This window comes from Erinaceus europaeus, chromosome 2 (genome assembly GCF_950295315.1).
Source record: "Erinaceus europaeus chromosome 2, mEriEur2.1, whole genome shotgun sequence".
Lineage (NCBI taxonomy): Eukaryota > Metazoa > Chordata > Mammalia > Eulipotyphla > Erinaceidae > Erinaceus > Erinaceus europaeus.
In genome coordinates this window covers 189,839,330-189,860,319 of record NC_080163.1, presented here as the reverse complement: position 1 = coordinate 189,860,319, position 20,990 = coordinate 189,839,330, and the positions used below count along the sequence as shown (strand labels likewise).

Below are 20,990 nucleotides of genomic sequence, written 5' to 3'. Positions count from 1 at the left end.
CTGCCCTCTGCTTCTGGGGCCCAAGGAGCCTCTCACAGGGACACCCAGCCCCCAGCTCCACCCTGGGGCCCCCAGCCAAGCGGCCAGGTCCTGTTCCTGCCACAGCTACAGCTCGCCCCTCCCCCACGAGGCTGGAGGGGCAGCCACCCGGCTCCTGGGCTGGGCACAAGGGGCCTCTGTTCCCCGGACACTTCACCGAATTCAAACCAGCCCCTTGTTATCTTCTCCAGCCCCCCCGCCCCCACTCCAAACTCCAAACCATCCGCAGGGCTGGTCCAAGACCTTGCAGCAGGTGCCACCGAGCGGGCACTGCTCAGAGCCTCGCCAGCTCCAGACAGACAGACAGACAGACCAGACAGGTCCCTCGTCCAGGGAAGCAGTCCTCTCTCCTCCTCCTCCCTCCACGACCCCTGCACCCCCTCTGCAGATCAGCCAGAAGGTGTCTACCGTCTGCAGCACCCAGACCCCCGGTCTCCCCCTGCACCCCGAGTCCAGCAGCTCAACAGCTAAACCCAGGGAATTGGGGGGGGGGGATGAGGAAGGAAGAAGAGATCCACCTGCTTCAGCAGACACTCCTTTTGCAGGCACCAGCACCCCTCCAGTCAACCCACCCTGCTCCCCAAGGGGAGAAGCCCCCTCCCCACGGCACCCCACGACGGACCCCAGGGTCCCCCACCGTCAACAAGTCTCCCGAGTCGGGGCCAAGCCCCCGCCCCGCCCCGCCCCGCCAGCGAGGCTCCTAACGTCCAGGCCCAGCGCCCACCCAGCTCCAAAGCCCCACGATCCCCCCTTTTCTAAGACCTTCAACACCCCCCCCCCGTTAAAACAAAACAAACAACAACAACCAAAAAAAAAAAAACCTCTTCTTCCGACTCCGTGGCTCCGGGGACACGGTTTCCGGTCCCCGAGCCCGCGGCCCCCGGCTTCCTCCTCTGCGCCCCCCGGGGCCCGGCTCCGAGGTCCTGGAGCCCGGATCCTCCAGCGGCAGCGGCGGGTCCCCCCCCCCAACAAGGCTGACACTGGCCCCCGACCTGGAGCGCCGGACTCCCGTTCCCACGGCCCCCGCCCCGCGCGCTCTCACAATGTCCGTCCGGCCCCGAGTAGCCGCCGGGCTCCGGGTGCGGCTGCAGCCCGGGCGGCGGTGGCTGCGCGGTCCCCTCCAGCTCGGAGCCCCCCTCGGTCTCGACCTCCTCGTTGTTGTGCCCGGATCGCTCCGGTTCGTCGTCGGCCTCGAGCTCCCGCTCGTCGTCGGGCTCCTCGGCCTCCAACGCCGCCTGCAGCCGCTCAGCGAGCTCGGCCTTGAGGCCCCGAGTGTCCAGGCCGCGGCGCTGCAGTTCCTCGCGAAGTTCGTTCACTTTCAGACGGCGCACATCCATGGCCCGGGCCCCCGGGGTGGCCCCCGAGCCCGGCCCGGCCTCCCAGGGCTCTGTCCCCCTTAAACCTTTCCTGTCAGGAGGCGAAGGGGGAAAAAGGGGGGGGCCCACTCCAATGGCGGCGGCGGCTCAAAATGGCCGCCGCCTCCCCCTCTTCCGTGGCTCAGTCCGATGCAACACGGTTGCCAATTGGTTACTGCTTGGGGGCAACGGGCGCGGGCCCTGAAGTTCGGCCAATCAAAGCGTGTCTTTCAAAAGAACGTCAATGAAAGGGCTTAGAAGCAGCCGGAGGAGGAAGCGTTGGCCTACGTCGAAGTCGCGGCCCTAGGAGAGGGCGGGAAAAGGAGGAAGGCGGAGCACGCGCTGATTGGGTAACGTCCGCGCGCCCTCTCCTGTAGGATCAAATGAGGGAAGGGGAGTAAGGATTTGCGCCAACCAGAGATGAGGTCTCAGATGAGCGCCACGGCCTTTCCAGAGCGAGGCTTTTATCAAACGCGTGTGTAATATATGTTCTGATTGGCTTAGATCTCCCGCCCCTAGCGGAGTCAGGGCGGATAAAACACAAAGACCAATCAGCTAGAGAACTGGCAGAGAGCCCTCCTTCCACTTTTGCCTTTAAGAAACCGGAAAGGGATGAATGCATGAAGGACCCGCCCCTTGCCGTTAGGGCGGTTTCAAAACAACTCGTTGACCAATCGTAGTGAGTGTCTTATCTTACTGCAGGTAGCGGAGCGGGTCGCTTTAGGAAAAGCTTACCGGATTGGCCAGTCTTCAGCGGACAGCCTCACCTAGTTGTCTGCCAAGGGAGGGACAAGGAAATCTCGACTGGCAGAAATGCAGTTGTCTTTAGGTGCAACCAAAGTCTTGTCTGTGCAGCCCTTTGACTGCAGACAATCCCAAAGGGTTGAAAGCAGAGGCGGGGCCAACAGGTGATGAGCTGTAAACGAAGTCACAGTCCCCTCCCCTAAGCTAGGATCTCTCCCTGGACAGAACGCCCCCCCCCCCCAGTTTCACAGCGATCTCTGTCCCTGTTTGGGATCCGCCATGCACGCGACCACAGAGTCTCCCCCTCCAGGAAGACCTACAGAAGTTGGTGGGAGCTCTTCCTCCCTGTTCCCCCGCCCCCCATCATCAGTAAGCTCTGGCTGCTCGCCGTGTGCACTGGCCAGCGCCAACAATGCACATAGGTTCAGAGCCAAAAGCTTCAGGTTCATCTAGACAAACGCCACAGAGCTCACCCCCCACACCGTGCCCCAGACTGCACCACCTGTCGCCTCTAACTCACAAGATAGACCCGCTCGCGTGAGGGGCCCCATGGAGATGACACAATGCACACGCCCGCTGACCACCGAGCCATCAGCCCTGAAAACCCACAGCATGCACTTAGACAAAGTCACACACGACCGGCCAGCACAGGGGCTGCTGCATACAGCAGTTCTACACACTAAAATCAGCTAGATGCTTGGGTTCGGGGTGGGGATGGGGTGTGGGGCTCATCCGCCCCAGCGCGGTGCAGAGGGGCCCGCGGGGGTCTGCACCGGCCGGCGGCCCCGAGGGGCTGAGACACACGACAGTAACGCGACGAGCTGAGCTACCGCGGCGACCTGGACACACAGCCGCTCCCGCTCAGCAGCGGGACAGACACTCACGTGGGCCCGGAGGTTCCAGTCCAGACACCCCGCCCCTCGCCCACGTCCGACTTCCTCTCTCCTCCCTGCAGCCCGCAAGGGTGGGTTCTAAATTGACGGGAGGAAAGGAAAAAAAAAAAGTTTGTGGCCCGGATTGAACTGTTTTCGGTTCCCCGCCACCTGGGGGCGTCCGGGCGCTGCCTAGGGCTCCTCTGTCCTCCGCTGGACACACCCAGGGCAAAACAAACAAACAAAAACAAAACAAAAAACTCACGGTGGTCTTGGGTCTTGACCAGAGTCCCTTGGTGGGTTTGTGGCCACCCGACCTGATCTGCAAGACTCTGTTCCCCTATTTCTATGTGAATGTGAGTGCCCAGCTGAACTCTGAGCACCTGTTGTATTTGTCCTTTCCTCTCTTCTCTTCTCTCCTCTCCTCTCCTCTCCTCCCCCCTCCCCTCCGCTCCTCTCCCCTCCCCTCCCCTCTCCTTTCCCTCCCCTCTTTCTTCCTTTCCTGCCTTATCATTTATTTTTAATGAAAAACAAATGTGCAGAAAGAGAGAAAACACCAGAGCACTGCTCAACTCTGTTTTATGGTGGTGCTGGGGATTGAACCTGGGACCTCAGAGCCTCAGGCATGAAAATCTTTAGCAGAGCCATTAATGCTGTCTCCTCAGTCCTTATGCTACTTTTCGTCTTGTCCCAATGTATTCTGTTTTCCTTTACCAAGTTCCTTCTTAAAAATTTTTTAAATCATTTTTTAACATTTATTTTTATTTATTATTGAGTAGAGGCAGAGAGAAATTGAGTGGAGGGAGAGGATAGAGGGAGAGAGACAGAAAACATCTTCAGCCCTGCTTCACCACTCGTGAAGCACTGTAATGTGTGTGCTTAACAAGGTGCACCACTGCCTGGTTCCTCCTATTCAATTTCTTTTTTTTTTTTTAAGAATTTTAATATATTTATTTATTTATTTTCCATTCTGTTGCCCTTGTTGGTTTTCATTGTTGTTGTAGTTATTGATTTCGTCATTGTTGGATAGGACAGAGAGAGATGGAGAGAGGAGGAGGAGGAGACAGAGAGGGGCAGAGAAAGACAGACACCTTCAGACCTGCTTCACCGCCTGTGAAGCGACTCCCCTGCAGGTGGGGAGCGGGGGCTTAAACCTGGATCCTTAGCTGGTGCTTGAGCTAGGCGCCAAGTGCGCTTAACCCGCTGCACTACAGGCCCGACTCCCCCTACTGTGCAATTTCTAACATCAACATAGGTATCAACACTGCACGGGGGAAAGAAAGAACCTCATTTTTAATTTTAGAACTTATTTTAAGAGTCCACTGGAGGGGAAGTGTAAAACCAACACAGACCATTGGCTGGCTACCCCTTCAGATATACCAAAGGTAGGCTACAGAGGAGACACTTTTACATCACGGTGGACATTTACACCATATTAAGAGTTTGATACAAGACACAGTGCTTATCTGTGAAGGCACAAATGACTGGCACTCAACTCTCTCTAAGCAAAAGGAAATGCAAACTGAGAGTGCAAAAGGATAATTACTTTCTAGTTAAAAAACAAGTTGGAAGGTGGGGAGATAATGCTTAAGCATAATGCTGATCCAAAGAGACTCTCATCTCTGAGTCTCTGAGCTCCCAGGTTCAATCCTCTCCACCACCATATGCCAGGACTGAGTAGTGTTCTGGTTATAAAAGTAAACAAATTAGTAAATAAATAAATTGTATTGCCATCAGGGTTATTACTGGGGTTCAGTTCCTGCACAACAAATCCACTACTCTTTGTGGCCATTTTCCCTATTTATTTATATTTGATAGGCCAGAGAAAAAATGAGAGGGGGAAAGAGAAACACCTGCAGCACTGCCTCACAGTTCATGACCCCCATTCCAAGCCCTCACATCGGGGCAGGGACCAGGAGGTTTTATTCAGGTCTCTGCCCTGGCCTCACTTACTGGTCTTTAAGTGAAAGAAGGCTGAAAGTTAAAAAAAAAGGGGGGGGCTGGGCAGTAGTGCAGCATGTTAAGCGTACATGGCGCAAAGCACAAGGACAGTGTAAGGATCTTGGTTCGAGCCCCCAGCTCCCACCTATAGGCAGTTGCTTTGCAAACGGTGAAGCAGGTCTGCAGGTATCTATCTTTCTCTCTTCCTGTCTTCCCTCCTGTCTTGATTTCACTCTGTCCTATCCGACAACAACAGCTAAAACGACAATAACAACCACAACAAGGGCAACAAAATGGGAAAAATAGCCTCCAGGAGCAGTGGATTCCTAGTGCTGGCACTGAGCTCCAGCGATAACCCTGGAGGCAAAAAAAAAAAAAAAAGTAAAAAAAAAAGGGAGAATGGTTTTAACACACCTTCCTAGGTCAGAACAAAGGCAACACATATACATTCCTAAAACCAAATCTAAAATCCTCTTCCCTCCCCTACTTTCTTCCATATTAGTTCCCCCCCATAAGCATGTTTTAGTGTGCTTGCATCTGTGCAGTTTGATATGTCTCTCTTGCTCTGTGTGTCTGAATCTCCATGTCTCTGCGTTTGTGTCCAAGTGGCTCTGAGTGAGTCCAAAGTACTGTGTTCCAGTACTTTGTGGGGAGGGGCGTGATTCTATTATCTGTGTGCCATTCCCTCACTAAGGGTGTTGGAGAATCTGCCATTTCATGGTCTGTGTCTTTCCATTTATGTGTGTGCTTGATTCTAATCTCTATAATGAGGGGGAAGAATTGGACCCCCATCAAGCTATTATCTTCACTCATGGGGAAACTGAGTTGTCAGGGAGTAGATTCATATGAATAGCTGAGTGGAGACAAGAGTAGTTACAAAGCTTTATGTGATCTGAGTCCCCCTGGAGGCATCAGACTCTACATTCTGTATAGGGGGCCTGAGGGACTGGCTCAGGGGGGACAGCACAGCCCAACAGTAGGGATCCCTGTGCATTGTACAGGCTTGAGGGTGATACCCACTTCCAAACATGAAAGGAACAAGGAGCAAATGGGAACATTCACAAGGGGAAGGGTGGTACTCAGACCAAAGTACCTCACAATTCTAGATCTGTGGACATTAGTTTTTTTTTTTTTTTTTTTTTTTTTTTTTTACCAGAGCTCTACTCAGCTCTGGCTCATGGTGATGCTGGGGATCCAACCTGGGACTTTGGAGTCTCAAGCATGAGAGTTTCTTTGCATAACCATTATACTATCTACCCGCCCACACACCCACCATTAAAATCTTAAAATGTTCTTAGAGTTACAGTGCCTAGGATCTTAGGATTTAGCAATGTGGATTTGTGGACCCTTCATTAAAATCTTAGAAAGGCAGGATAGAACCTAAAGGCGTCCATCATTAGAAGTAACTTGAACTTTGGTATGTAGTTGGCCACAGCCAACTCTAGAGTCTGCCTGCACCTTGTTCAGACTCTTGGACCATCTGAATCTAGAGTATGCTGGGACATAGAACAGAACAATATTAGAATCTTACAGTTTAATCATCTAGAATCTTAAGCACTTCTAGAATATCTAGGTTCTTAGTTTCAATCACACCTTAAAATACTGGCTTTAGTCTTTAGAGTCCTGGAATTCAACCTGCAGACTCTAGAATCTTACACTCTAGGATTCAGAATATCTCATAATAATATTTCTAAGGGTCAGAAAGCCTTAAGACCCAGAATTAACCTTCATTAGAATCTTAGCATTTGAAGGGGGAATAAGCCAGTCATAGAATCAGAGGACTGAGACTTGAAGAATTGTCCAACATCAAATTTTAGAACATTAGAATTCAGAATGTTCATGTTTAGAATTGTAGAATTTTTAGAGTTGGAGAATCTTATACACTAAGGACTCAGAACCCCAGAAATATGAAATCTAGGATCGTGGATTCTTAGATCCTAGAGTTAGTCTTAGAGCTTTCAGACCTAAAAATCTCAAGGATTTTTATCAGTGAGTTTTAGAAGCAGAAAAATCCAGAGCTACAGACTCTCAGAACCTCTTTAGAACACAATTCCTTAGAACTCCCATGTCTAGAACCTTAGCACTTTAGAGTTTAGAGACTTTGGAGTCCTTTAGAACCAAAGACTCCTAGCATCTTTGAAACATAGAACCTTTTGAAATAGACTCTGAACTTGAGAGTCTAGAATCTTGGACTGTGAAGCCCTTAGGGCTTACAGCCCAGTCCCTTTCTTTCATACACGGGGACACTAGGGTGTGGGATAGGGCATGGAAGTGGAATAGATAGGAAGGCAGGGCTGTGGTTGAGGGTGAGACCTGGGGTGGAAAATGGTGGTGATGGGGTTCCCTTCCCCACCCCTTCACCAGCCTCTCCTCCCCCAGTGGCAGTGCCTAGCTTGGGTCCTGAGAAGGAGTCCCAGGTAGAGGGGTGTCTCAGGCTCCATCCTCCTGCCCTGGGGGTGCAGGGGAGCTCCTGTCCGCAGGTGGGGTGGGGCCGGGGGCTGTAGAGGGGCAGAGGACATAGCGGCCAGCAGGATAGACCTCAGCTGAGGTGAGGCAGCTGCAGGAATCCTTGGGGTCAGGTGGGGTTGGGGGGTCTGCTCCTCCAGTGGCTCCAGGTGGCTCGGGATGACCCCCTCCCTCATCCATGTTGACGTAGAGGATCTCGTTGGGCTCTTGGGCAGGGGGCAGGGCCTTCAGAGCGTTCTCCAGGTCTTCCCGAAGCTCTGAAAAACTCGGTCGGTCCCGAGGGTTGAGCTCCCAGCACCGCGACATCAGGGCATATCTAGGACAGCCAAGTGAGGGGTGGGAGACTGAGCAGGTACTCAGAGGGGGTGTCTCTGGGGGGGGCATGTGAGGGGCAATTAAGGGCACTCAAGACCAGGGGTATTCCAGGAGATTGGCGAGAACCATAGCAGTGTGTGTGTGTGTGTGTGTGATCTACAGTGGTTGGGAGGTTCTCAAGAGTCTCTGAGGTATCTGCTGGGATATTTAGGAGCTGGAAAGGGATTTGACAAGAAGGCCCCCTGGGTTTTGAGTATGGGTGTCTCTACCTGAGCACGACTTCCCAGTGCCCCCCCCCAAACCTTGGCATCAAAGCCTAGTTGTGGGAGGTGGGAGATAGCTCAGAGGGGACAGCACGTGTCTTTCTATACATGAAGTACAGGTTCAATTCCTGGCACCACATGGGAGTCCCATAGGACAGAAACAAAGGGAACATCACCCTCTGTCTATCTGTCTGTCTGTCTCTCCCTCTGTCCTCTGGGTCCTTATGCACCATAATGTGTGTGCTCAGCCAGGTGTACCGCCACTTGCCCCCCTTAGGTTTTCTATTCCTGTTTATGTGTCTGTCTGTCCACCTGGTGGCCTGCCTAACTGTGCCAGCCTGTCTCTCTCTCTCTCATTTTTTTACTTCCTCTCTTCTGCCTCACTCTTTTCTATGTATTTCATTCATTTAATAAGCCCTTACTCAACCCTTACCATATTGAGATATAGTTCTCTACATATTTTTTACGCTTTTTTTTTTTTGTGTTATCACTGGGGCTTGGTGCTAACACCACCAATCCACTACTCCTGGCCACCATTCACCTCCCCCTACCCTTTGCTAGGACAAAGAGAAAATGAGAGGGGAAGAGGAAATAAAGAGGAAGATAGAAAGCTAGACACATCTGCAGACCTGCTTCACTACTCGTGAAGCATCCCTGCTACAGGTGGGAAGCAGAGGCTGAAACCCAAGTCCTTGTGCATGTTATGTACGCTTAACTGGTACTGGGTACCAGGTGCGCCACCACCCGGCCCACTTTACACATTATAACTAAGAGTGTCTTGAAGAGCATTGGAAAGGGGGCTGGTGGGTGACTCAACAGTCGGAAGGGTCTTGGGTCTGCAGGGACCATGGGAGGTGCTGGAGGTCTGGGAGTGAATTCTGGGATGTGAGGGGTGGGGGCTCCTCAGAGGACTCACAGTCCGTCCAGACAGTCCACAGGCTGCTTCAGACGGTTCCCCTGGCGCAGATAGTCATAAATCTCACTGTTCTCCACGCCTGGATATGGGGTTTGGCCCCGTGTGGCAATCTCCCACATGGTTACCCCAAAAGACCACTATAGGGGTGCAGAAGGGAGAGTATTAGTAGGTCTCTCCTGCACAGACTCCCCCACCCCCAACAAGCATAGTCATGGATATATCCCTATGCATGTGTATTTGGGGTGCACGTGTTATTGTTCTCGGGGACATAGTGACATACTCACAGATGTGACTCCCTGTGCCCATACTGCCTGGCTCAGCCATGCACCTGTCTGCACACTCTGCACCCTGATTCTGCGTGCATTAAACATGTTCTCCACGTCCACACTAAACCATTCTGCGCCCCTTGCTCTGTCATCCCACAGACGTCATTATGTCACAGCGACAGGCCCAGGTCCGGTGGACACCCCCACTCCATTAACCCAGGGAGAGAGAACCCAACCCGTCCTACCCACCCCACATCTTCTGAGCATGCGCACTGACCACGTCACTTTTGCTGGTGTAGACGCGATCAGCCAGGCTCTCAATGGCGATCCATTTAACTGGCATCTTGGCAATGCGCCCCTGGCGGTAGTAGTCCCCGTTGTAGATCTTCTTGGAGAGCCCAAAGTCAGCCACACACACTGACATGTTCTCATTCAGCCTGTCCGGGAAGGGAGTTTGGGGAGTGGAGAGGGGTCAAGGCCTGGACACCAGGCTTCCTCCTTCAGGAAGTCTGCCATCTTCCTCTTCTCACCACCACCATAGCAGTGCCCCATCCAGGTGGAGTCTGGAGACCCTGGATATGCCCAAGAGTTAACCTCTGGCAGAGAGAGCACTCACATGCAGTTCCTGGCAGCCAGGTCCCGGTGAATGAATCTCTTGGTACTCAGATACTCCATGCCACTGGCAATGTCTGCCATGAACTTCACCAGCATCTGAGTGGGGAGGAACTGGAGGAGGAGAGTGGGGCAGGAAGGGGACAGGATCAGCAGACTCCCTTAGGTCAAGCCCTCCCCCCTCCCTTTCTCTTGCCATTGCTGTGTGTGCCCAGCCCTGTCCTGCAGTGGTTTCTCATGGTGCTGAGAATTCATTAATTTTAAAATACTTTTTATTTATTTGATAGGACAGAGAGTAGATAGACATCTGCAGCCCTGTGTCACCACTTGTGAAGCTTACCCCTGCAGGTGGGGAACAGGGGTTTGAACCTGGGCCCTTGTGCACTATAATGTGTGTGTTTAACCAGATGTGCACTGCCTGCCTTCTATTTATTTATTCTATGAAAGACCAGAGCACTGCTACATTACATGCAGTGTCAGGGATGGATGCCTGGACCTCTCATGCAAGGCATGAGCTCCACCTGCCAAACTACCTCCCTGGCGACCATCTCCTAACATTCTTCCCCTGACTTACTGTCTATCCAGGGGTCTCCTTTCTCATCTTTTTTTTTAGGGGTGTTTATTTGTTTGCTTGCTTGCTTTACCAGAATACTATTCAGCTCTGTTTTATGGTGGTGCTGGAGATTGAACCTGGGCACTCAGAGCCTCAGACATAAAAGTTGTGTGTGTAACCATTATGCTCTCTCCCCAGCCCTTAGGTATTTAAAAGTCAACAGCTTTTAAAAAAATATTTGTTTATTTCCTTTTTGTTGCCCTTGTTTTTATTGTTGTTGTTGCCATTGTTATTGGCTAGGACAGAGAGAAATGGAGAGAGGAGAGGAAGACAGAGGGGGAGAGAAAGATAGACACCTGCAGACCTGCTTCACCACCCGTGAAGTGACTCCCCTGCAGGTGGGGAGCCGGGGGCTCGGACCGGGATCCACATGATGGTCCTTGCGCTTTGCGCCACGTGTGCTTAACCCACTGTGCTACTGCCCGACTCCCCTTTCTCATCTTTTTAAAAGATATTATTGTTATTTATTTTCTTATTTTCTTTTTTTTAATTCCAAACAACTTTATTAGTATTTTCTATGAAAAGATAGTTGTGCAATATTTTCTTTTCTTTTTTTAAATCTCTTTTATTATTATCTTTATTTATTTACTGGATAGACACAGCCAGAGATCAAGAGGGAAGGAGAGAGACAGAGAGACACCTGCAACCCTGCTTCACCACTCGTGAAGCTTTCCCCTGGCAGGTGGGGACCAGGGGCTCAAACCCAGGTCCTTGCGCATTGTAACATCTGTGCTCAACCAGGTGCGCTTCCACCCAGCACAATATTTTCTTATTTTCAACAGGGTTATTCCTGGGGATCTACGATGCCTGCATAATGACCCACCTCTTCTGGTAACCACCACCCTCCCCCCTTTTATTTGCAGACAGAGGAAAAGTTAGAAGGGAGGGAAGAGAGAGGAAGAGAGACATCTGCAGACCTGCTTTGGTGCTCCTGAAGCCTCCCCCTGTAGGTGGGGACCAGGGGCTTGAACCCGGATCCATGTGCATGGTAACCTGTATATGCTTGACACATGGTCCTTCCTTTCTGGTCTTCAGGGGAGCCAGGCCCATGCCCACCACTGAGCCTTTGCCCAGGCTGTGCCCTCCTGCAGGCAGCTCCCTTCTGTCCACCATGTGGCCTCTCCCATCCATCCTAACGAACAGCCTGACCTCCCCCTAATTCATCCTGTTATTTCCTTCCCAGCACTTCAATGAACTCAATGATCTTGCCTATTTCTGTTCCTGGGAGGGTTAAACAACACCACTCACCACTGGCTGGTCCCCAAGGCGGGAATAGAGAAGGAAGCTGTGCAGGTCTCCATGCTTCATGAAGGGCAGGATGACCACAGGTGCAGGGAAACCCTCCCGCTCAGAACCCTGGAAACAGACGCCTGGGCCCCCCTCCGGGCGACCCTGTCACCCACTGTGCAGGGTGGGGGTTGGGGGGTGGGGAGGAGGGTGGATGAGGAAAGCCCTCCCCTCCCACTTTGTTTGGGGGTTGGGGGGGGCAAGGACCAGGCTTGAGAGGAAAGCAGTTCCTAGCGCAGTTCCCAGGGATGCTTGCTGGCCAGGCACTCCCTCCCCTTCTTGGGACCTCAGTTATTTCTGGGAAGGGTCATAGTTCAAATTCCAAACTGAGTGACAGAAGGAGGGGGCGGTTTGCTGACATTTGGGGAGGTGGGGGGGGGGCAGGGGCTGAGCGCCTGGAGATTTGATCTTCCTGCCCCCCCAACCCCTAGGCTGCCCCTCCCTCACCGATGAGCCTCATGACGTTAGGGTGGTCGAATTCCTTCATGCACACAGCTTCACTCAGGAAGTCCTCCAGCTCTGACCGGGTGCAAATGGCGACTGGGGGAGAGATGGAGGGAGGAAAGGGGGAAGTGAGGGGGCGCTCTTTCTCTCCTTCCTCCTCCTCCCCCTCACCTTTTTCGCCATCATTCCCTTCATTAAGCAAGATTAATTAAGTACCAAGTGGGCCAGGGAAATCATTACACAGTGGTGATACAAAAGACTTTCATGTTTGAGGCTCTGAGGTTTCAAGTTCAGTCCCCAGCACCACCATTATTAGCCAGAGCTGAGCAGTGCTCTGGTCTTTCTCTCTTTCTCTCTCTCACATTGAGCTAGGTCAAGGAGCTAGTACAATGGTTATATAGAAGACTTTGATGCTTGAGGTTCTAGGGTCCCAGGTTCAATCCTTGGCACCAATATAAGTCAGAGCTGAGCAGTGCTCTGGTTAAACATAAAGAGTAAGCACTGAGGCTGAGGTGACAGCATAATGGTTATACAAAAAGACTTTTATGCCTGAGGTTCCAAGATCCCAGGTTCAATCCCCAGCACCACCATAAACCAGAGCGGAGCAGTGTTCTGGGCTCTTTTTCTCCCTCTCTCATTAAAACAAACAAATAATTAAAATTTTTAAAATTTTCTTTCTTTTTTTTTTTTTTTGCCTCTAGGGTTATCGCTGGGACTTGGGGCCTGTACTATGAATTCACTGCTCCTGGAAGCTATTTTTTTCCCTTTTGTTGCCCTTATTGTTTATCATTGTCATTGTTATTGTTATTATTGCTGTTGTTTTTGGATGAGGTAGAGAAAACTCAAGAGAGGAGGGGAAGACAGAGAGGTGGAGAGAAAGATAAGACACCTGCAGACCTTCTTCCCCACCTGTGAAATGACCCCTCTGCAGATGAGGAATCGGGGGCTGGAACTGGGATCCTTATGCCAGCCCTTGTGTTTTGTGCCATGTGTGGCTTAATCTGCTGCACCATTGCCCAGCCCCACAAATAAAATATTTTAAAAAATTAAAGTTAGGCTTTTTAAAAAAAAAGTAAGTACTATACATCTAGTACCTGATCTAGTCATCTGGTGCTACCATCATTTCTCAAATTTTATTTTATTTTGTATTTATTTTGTTTTAGTGAGAGAGAAATACAGAGAGAAAGACACAGACACACCAGAGCGCTGCTCAGCATTGGCTGATGGTAGTGCTGGGGATTGAATCTGGGACCTTGGAGCCTCAGGCATGAAAGTCTTTTGCAGAACCATTATGCTGTCTCTCCAACCCCATTTCTCCTATCTTAAAGATGGCATGGCCACCATTTCCTGTCCAGAAATACCAAGGCTCAATAGTGGAACCAATTTACTGTTCACCTTCCTGCTTTTTTCTCTCTATATAGGGGCATAGGGCAAAGGGTTGGCGTTCAAGGGGGTAGGGAGACCCCATACAGCATGCACAAACTCACTTTTCATTGTCTTCACAGCCACCTTGAGGATAGAGTCGTCCTGGTTGAGTTGGCCCTCCATTACAGCTCCAAATTCCCCTGTGGGAGGGAAATATTGACCTTGTGGGTGTGTGTGTGGTTGGGTTGGGATGGAAAAGTAAAGGATTTGGGGGTCCAGGGACATGTGTATGCTCTGCAGTGGGAAGTGGGGGCTCACCTTCTCCCAGGGTCTTTCCCAGGGCCACCTTATGCCGGTCCACCATCACGTCCCGTAGCTTCTCTTTTAGCTCATCACTGATGCCCAGGCTATTCACTGCGGAGGTTGGGGTGTGGGAGGGGGTAGACAGAGCTACAGGGCAGAGCTGACCTTCAGGTGACACCCACCCACAAGGACACTGGGGCACTCCTGCATTCCTCTCCAAACATCAGTTTACTACCCTGAGTGCCCACACCCTAATCCTCTCCCCCTACCCCTGCATTCCCCAAACACCCTGAATCTTCCCCTCCAGAGCAGCAAATTAAATACATCTTTTGCAGTAGGAACTCTGATTGGTCAGCGTCCTGCCACACTAGTCATAAAAACATTTTGGTGTGGGGGTGATTGGTGGAGGTGGCTCAGTGGATAGAGCACATGCCTTGTATGTGTGAAGCCTTGGGTTCAATCCCTAACTCCACACATAAACAAGGAAGATGAAATGAAAAAGTAAAACACGATTAGTAGGAAGTGGTGCTCTGATCTCTCTCTCCCTGTATCTCAATAAACAACTTATTTTTTTTTAGTTCTCCTATAATTTGTTTTTCTTCCAGTGCCAGTAGGTTGACATACATGAATTCACTAGTCCCCAGCCACCTTTGTTTTTCTTCAGAGAAAGAGAAGAGTTGCCCTGATGACATAGCACCTTCTGTGTGGTTCCAGGACTTGAATCTGAATGTGTACAAGTCAAGGCATGCACTCTCCCCCATGAGCTATCTCCTTTCCCTCTCTCTCTCCCTCCTTCCCTCTTTCCTTTCTTTTCTTTTTCTAGATTTATTTTATTTCATATGAGACAGAGGGCTTCACATGAGAGGGAAGAGAAAGTGAGAGAGAGACAGAGAGAGAGAGAGAGAAAGAGAGAGAGAGAGTTGGGGAGGCAAAGCATCATTCTGGTACATTGGGACCAGGAATCAAACTGGGAGCCTCAGGAATGCAACTCCTGTGTTCTACCAGCTGAGCTACTTGCCCAGCCACAAAAAAAAAAAGAAAAGAAAAAAAAAATCCCAGGGGCCGGGTGGTGGCGCACCTGGTTGAGCGCACATGTTACAGTGCACAAAGACCCAGGTTTGAGCCCTTAGTCCGCACCTGCAGGGGGAATACTTTGCAAGTGGTGAAGCAGGGCTGCAGGTGTCTCTCTGTCTCTCTCCCTCTCTATCACCTCCTTCCCTCTCAATTTCCAGCTGTCTGGAAATAAATAAAATCCAGTAAATAAAATAAAGATAATAAAAACATTTTTTTTAATTCTCAACTCCCCCCCCCCGTGACTAATTCATTTTATTTTTCCTGTACAAAGACTGAGAGAGTGAGCAAGTGAGCAAGAGAGTGTGTACCATTCTATCATATTAGATGCCAGGGATTGAATTCACGACCTTATGCTTGAGAGTCCACTGCTTTAGCCACTACACCACTCCTGAGCTGCATTTCTTTTCTTTTCTTTTTCTTTTTAGAAAGAGGATGAAAGAGGATGACAGAGAGGCAACGGTTTAGGACAGTGCTGGGGATTGAACCTGGGGACTTGGAGTCTAAGACACGATAATCTTTTGCAAAACCACTATGCTATCTCCACAGCTTGCTCTCTCTCTCTACCAGAGCACTGCTCAGCTCTGGTTTATGGAGGTACGGAGGGACTGAACCTGGCATTTTGGAACCTCAGTTTTGGGAGTCTTTTTGCATAACCATTAGGCTATCTACCCCCACCCCCCTCTCTTTTTTAATAGAGGACAAGAGACAGTGAGGGAGAGGGAGACAGAGGAGAGCCACCACAGCACAGCTGTACTGCTCTCTGAAGCTTCCGTTGTGAATGGTGCTTCTATGTGGTGATTGGGGGTTCGAACCTGGGTCCTTGTGCATGGTCAAGTGTGTGCTGTACTAAATGAGTTATGTTACAGCTTCCGGAACAGATTTTTTAAAATGATTTCTTTTTTTTTTTGCATTAAAAAATTATTTACTCATTTTAAGAGAAACCAGAGCACCATCCTGGCATATTCAGTGCTGAGGATCAAACTCAGGGCATCTAGCATGTTGGAATGTATTCTAACCACTGAATCCCCTCAGAGGCAGCTGAGTAATTTTTTTTTCTTCTCCACACACAATCCACAGGCACACACACGTCCTTGGACTGATGACATTATCACAAAGTGAGAAGTCTTCGGAAAACCCATGAGAGGAGAGAGCCAAAGGTTGAAGAAGGTCTTGGTCTTGGTATGAAAACAGCTAGCCTGGTAGACACCCTGCACAGGTCTCGGAGTCCCCAGGGACCTATATCCTACTTTGAGAACAGCTGCTCCAGAGAACCCCGGCAGGTCAGGGTGACCCCTTGCTACTTCTCCCTGCCCCTTGGATAGATGTCTTTCCCAGCTCCTTCCATGCGTCTCCCTGGGGCCCAAGTGACTGTCTCACTGTCCCTTTGCTATCTGGAGTTCAGTTTCCAAAAGAAGTTTATTATTTCCCTCCTCTTCCTTCCATTCTCTCCCCCCCCCCCACCAGAGTACTGCTCAGTTCTTGCTTATGGTGGTGCTAAGGAATTGAACCTGGGCCCTGGGAGCCTGAGGCATAAAAGTCTTTTTGCACAAGCATTATGTTGTCTCCCTAGTCCCTGACTCCTCCTCCTCCTCCTTCATTTCTTTGTTTTTCTGCTTTGCTGAGCATCAAATCCAGGATCTCACACATGCTAGGCTGGACTAAACTGCTGAGCCACCTCCCTGGCTCCAGTTTCTGTTATTCTAAGGTTCTGCATAGCTTCATAATTCTGTTCTGGACCTGTGCTTCTAACAATCCAACATTCCAAAAGCCTCCAGGAACTTCTGGCTTATGTGTCTACAGAAGCCTGGGAGGCCCAAATCTCTGCAGGTATTAACTCCAGGTCAGGGAGGGGAGGCAAGGAACTAGTTCACTTACAGGTGGCTTCCGTGGTCCGGCGACTGTAAGACTTTCGAACTCGATACCTGACCACCAGCTCGCCCCTCTCCACTGTAGGTTCAAACACCTCTCTGGGAGTAAGGGTAGGGTGAGGAGGAGAAGGAGGCAAAAGCAGGACAGAATCATGTGGAACTCCCTCATTCCTTCCAGTAGCTGTGAGAGCAAGCACCCCCTTAGTCCCCGCCCCATCTCTGCCTGCCTGTCTCACCACACTTCCTCCATGTCCTTGCCCTTGACCCCACTCATGGTCCTCTCTCCTCTGGCACCCTCAGGCCTCCTCATGGCCTCCCTGCCTCCAGCCTTAGCCTTCTCACCCCCAGAGCTCCAGCTTACCCATAGCGCGTCTCCTTCTTCCTCCGGTGGACCAGGAACAGGGCCAAGATGAGTACGCAGGAGGCAGCCACAACAGCTCCCAGCAAAACGTACCACCAGGGCCACGAGAAGGCAGGGGCTGGGGGTTCACTCACTATTGGGGAGAGGGGGCGTGTGGTACACTGTTAATGGCTGAAGCCTTGGATCCAGCTGTGGGCCCCACAGGGGTGATGATGGAGGGAGGCCAGGGGGAGAGACATGTGACAGGGCAGGAGTGTGCGCCTGAGATAGGGTGCAGTGAGGGGGTGATGGTGCATGGGACAGTGTGGACTGTACATTTTGCAGGATTTGCAATATGGAATGGAGGGTGAGTGAAGCAGTGTGGGTAGGGGAGAGATAGAGCATTATAAAGCAGTCAGAATGCAGTGTTGGAATGGGTGGGATTCGTGTGGAAAGGGCATGCGATGAAACCCAGGAAGGTGGATGGGGGTGATACGTAAGGACAGTGGGCTGAGTTAGGAGAGGCAGCTGTAAGAGTGGTAGGGGGCTATAGTGCGTGTAGGAGGAAGACTGGAGAGTTACTGGAGATAACTGGAGAGGGATGGGTGTGCTGACTCATTTATTTGTCATTCAGCCATCAGTTCACCCATCCATTTATTCATCCACCCTCCATCCATTCACCCATCTATTCACTTGCCCTTCCTTCCTTCCTTCTTCCCTTCCTTCTTTCTTTTCTTTCCTTCCTTCTTTCCTCCTTCCTTCCTTTCATTCATCTACCTACCATTCTATTCCATCTATCCATTCACTAAGCCACTCACTCACACATTCACCCACACATCCATACCTCCTTCCATTCACTCATCCATGCACCCATCCATCATCACTCATCATCCACCCCCCATTCACCCCCCATCCATCCCCCATCCACTCTCCCACCCACCCACTCATCCATCCACTCACCCACTCCTCATCCATTCATCTTCTCACTCACCCACTTATTTAAAAAATATTTATTTACTGGATAGAGAGAAATTAAGAAAGGAGGGAGAGACAGAGAAGGAGAGAGACAGACACTTGCAGCCTTGCTCCACTACTTGTGAAGCTTCCCCCTGCAGGTGAGGGGGCCAAGGGGCTTGAACTTAGGTTCCTTGCACCAGTGTGTGCGCTCAACCAGGTGCACCATCCATCCATCTACCCATGCATATGTCTGTAATCCACAAACTCATCACCCATCCACTCACTCACCCCCCTGCTTGCCTGTTCATCCATCCACCTATTCATCCATTCGCCCATCCATTCACTCATTCATCCACCCATCCCCCAATCACTTACTACCTACAATGAGCTGATGGTGGTTCCCCATCAAGGAGTGCACAGACCCAAGAAGTAGAGCAACTAGAGTTTGAGAAACAGAAAAGCCATGGCCAAGGCTGCTCATGCAGTGATGGATGGTGCTGGGTGAGGAGGGAAGGGAAGAAGGATTGGGGGTGAGGGGATGGGGTGCGTGAGCCCTTACCCAGCTTGCGGATTGATTGTTCCTGCCCTGTGAGGAGAAAGGACAGAGGGGGACATGCTCAGAGACAGCAAGACTGGTGCAACCTGGGCATGGGAGTGAGGCTGTCAGTCAGGCTCGGGGGAGGGACAGAACCTAGAATGGAGTATCCTGAAATGCCCAGGGGGCAAAACAGGAATAAGAGAGAGGCAAAGGGGGCTGGGCATGGCTTTGGGGTTACCTGAACGCCAGGGCTCCAGGGGCACAGGGAGGCTCCAGGGCCCATCCCCAGCAGCAGTGTAGGCTGCCACACACACCGTCAGGTTGGGCACAGTCCCGTCCCCCTGCAGCTCCAGGGTCACCTCCTGCTTTAATCCTACGTCCATCAACACCTAGGGTGGCCAGAGGTGGCATTAGGGAGGCTCTGCAGCCTTTACTCCTTGGCCTTCACTCCTCCCTCATATTTCTCAAAGCCCTGTCCTTGTCCTACGGCCCAAGATGCCCTATCTCTCCCTATACACCATCTCTCACTGCTCCCCCACTCTGTCGTTTCGACCCTCCATCCCTGAGGTCACTGAAAACTCAGGTTTGTAGGGTCTGGGATTCAACCACGCTTAGTTGCTGCTGCCTCCTTGGGTCTTAGCAAGGTGCTGCAGAGTTTCTGCCAAAGAACTGAATTCAGGGCCAAGTGGCGGCACACCTGGTTAAGCGCACACATTACAGCGCACAAGGACCCAGGTTCAAGCTCCTAGTCCCCACTTGCAGGGGGAAAGCTTCACAAGTGGTGAAGTAGGGCTGCAGGTGTCTCTCTGTCTCTTTCCCTCTCTCCATCTGCCTACCCTCAGTTTCTCTCTGTCCCTATCCAATAATAAAAATAGAAAGAAACAAAATAAAATAGAACTGAATTCTCATCGTTTTGCCCTCAACTTTCTAGCCTTTTCTTTGTATTTTGTATTATTATTTTATATTTATTTATTTTCCCTTTTGTTGCCCTCGTTTCTTTTATTGTTGTTGTAGTTATTATTGTTGTTGTTATTGATGTCATCATTGTTAGATAGGACAAAGAGAGATGGAGAGAGGAGGGGAACACAGAGAGGGGCAGAGAAAACTAGACACCTGTAGACCTGCTTCACTGCCTGTGAAGCGACTCCCCTGCAGGTGGGGAGCTGGGGACTTGAACCATGATCCTTATGCTGGCCCTTCTGCTTTGTGCCATGTGTGCTTAACCCACTGCCCAACTCCCTTATTATTTTTAATAGACAGAAAGAGAGTGGGAGAGAGCATGGCACCAAAGCTTCCTTCCATGCATTGGGGGTCAGCCTTCAACCTGGGTCGTGCACATGGCAAAGTGGTGCATTATCCAAGTAAGTTATTTCTCCTGCCCAGGTCTCCATTCCCTTCAAACTCCTCACCTCTTACCCTTCACTCCAAACCCCAGGGCTAGCTGCTCCTTCAGCCAGCACCTCTCTGCATGATGAAAACACCTTTGTTCAAAAGGCTAGCAACTATTTGATTTCAAGGGGAGATTGCAGTGGCTGGGAGGTGGCACAGTGGCTAGAGCAGTGGACATGAAGAGCACAAGGTTCTGAGTTCGATTCCTGGCACTTCCAAAGTGATGCTCTTGTTCTGCCATAAAAAAAAAAAAAGTTTCCTCCTCTCTCTCTCCCTTTCTTTTTCTAGAATAGCACTCAACTTTAGCTTTATGGTGCTGAGGATTGAACCTGGGACTTCAGAGCCTCAGGCATAAGAGTCTGTTTGCATAATCATTGAGCTGTCTCCCTCACTTGTCTTTTTTTTTTTTTTTTGCCTCGAGGGTTATAGCTGGGGCTCAGTGTCTGCACCATGAATCCACTGCTCCTGGAGACTACTTTTTTCCTTTTTCTGTTGCCCTTGTTTCATCGTTGTTGTGGTTATTATTATTGTTGTTATTGATGTCATTGTTGGATAGGAGAGAGAGAAATGGAGAGAGGAGGGGAAGACAGAGAGGGGGAGAGAAAGATAGACACCTGCAGACCTGCTTCAGCGCCTGTGAAGCTACTCCCCTGCAGGTGGGGAGCTGGGGGCTTGAACCAGGATTCTTATGCTGGTCCTTGCGCTTTGCGCCATGTGCCCTTAACCCACTGTACTACTGCCCGACCCCCACCTGTCTTTTTTTTTAAATGCCTATTGAAATGCCACAAGGTAGAAATAGCCACTCCCTGGCCCTCTTCCCTGGCCGCTATCCCCTCTCTGCAGACTCTGCTCTATCCTCTGCTCCTCCATATCTCCCTCCTCCTCCAGCCTCCCTGCCCCCACCCAGCCACCAGCACCCACCTCGGGGGTGTCCTGGCCTCGGTAGGCCAATCGGTACCCTAACAGGGTACCCTGCAGGGACGCCCTGGGATTCTGCCAACGCACGAGGGCCTGGCTGCCGTT

The 20,990-nt window shown here is 50.9% G+C and overlaps 2 protein-coding genes across 9 annotated transcripts in view; both read right to left on the bottom strand.

The window, feature by feature from the left end:
* Positions 1–3,041, bottom strand: part of HNRNPUL1 (heterogeneous nuclear ribonucleoprotein U like 1) — a 41,837-nt gene extending 38,796 nt beyond the window's left edge. For 3 of the 8 annotated variants that reach the window (XM_016194076.2, XM_016194078.2, XM_016194077.2), the window contains exon 1: positions 1,082–1,514. In XM_016194076.2, coding sequence (XP_016049562.1) covers positions 1,082–1,376 — 295 coding nt within the window. In that variant the 5' untranslated portion in view covers positions 1,377–1,514. Of the gene's footprint in view, positions 1–1,081; positions 1,515–3,022 lie in introns of those variants that run through there. The other 5 variants (XM_060186010.1, XM_060186012.1, XM_060186011.1 and 2 more) reach the window with 4 other exon arrangements.
* A 3,704-nt stretch (positions 3,042–6,745) lies between these two features.
* AXL (AXL receptor tyrosine kinase) overlaps positions 6,746–20,990 on the bottom strand; it is a 34,200-nt gene continuing 19,955 nt past the window's right edge. Inside the window, exons 9-21 of the mRNA XM_060172321.1 lie at positions 20,889–20,989; positions 18,817–18,967; positions 18,600–18,626; positions 17,105–17,237; positions 16,751–16,842; positions 13,817–13,912; positions 13,621–13,698; positions 12,137–12,229; positions 11,651–11,772; positions 9,794–9,903; positions 9,455–9,614; positions 8,912–9,048; positions 6,746–7,733 (exon numbers count right to left, since the gene is read on the bottom strand). Of these exons, the coding sequence (XP_060028304.1) occupies positions 7,382–7,733; positions 8,912–9,048; positions 9,455–9,614; positions 9,794–9,903; positions 11,651–11,772; positions 12,137–12,229; positions 13,621–13,698; positions 13,817–13,912; positions 16,751–16,842; positions 17,105–17,237; positions 18,600–18,626; positions 18,817–18,967; positions 20,889–20,989 (1,652 nt within the window). The 3' untranslated portion in view covers positions 6,746–7,381. The remainder of the gene's footprint in view (positions 7,734–8,911; positions 9,049–9,454; positions 9,615–9,793; positions 9,904–11,650; positions 11,773–12,136; positions 12,230–13,620; positions 13,699–13,816; positions 13,913–16,750; positions 16,843–17,104; positions 17,238–18,599; positions 18,627–18,816; positions 18,968–20,888; position 20,990) is intronic.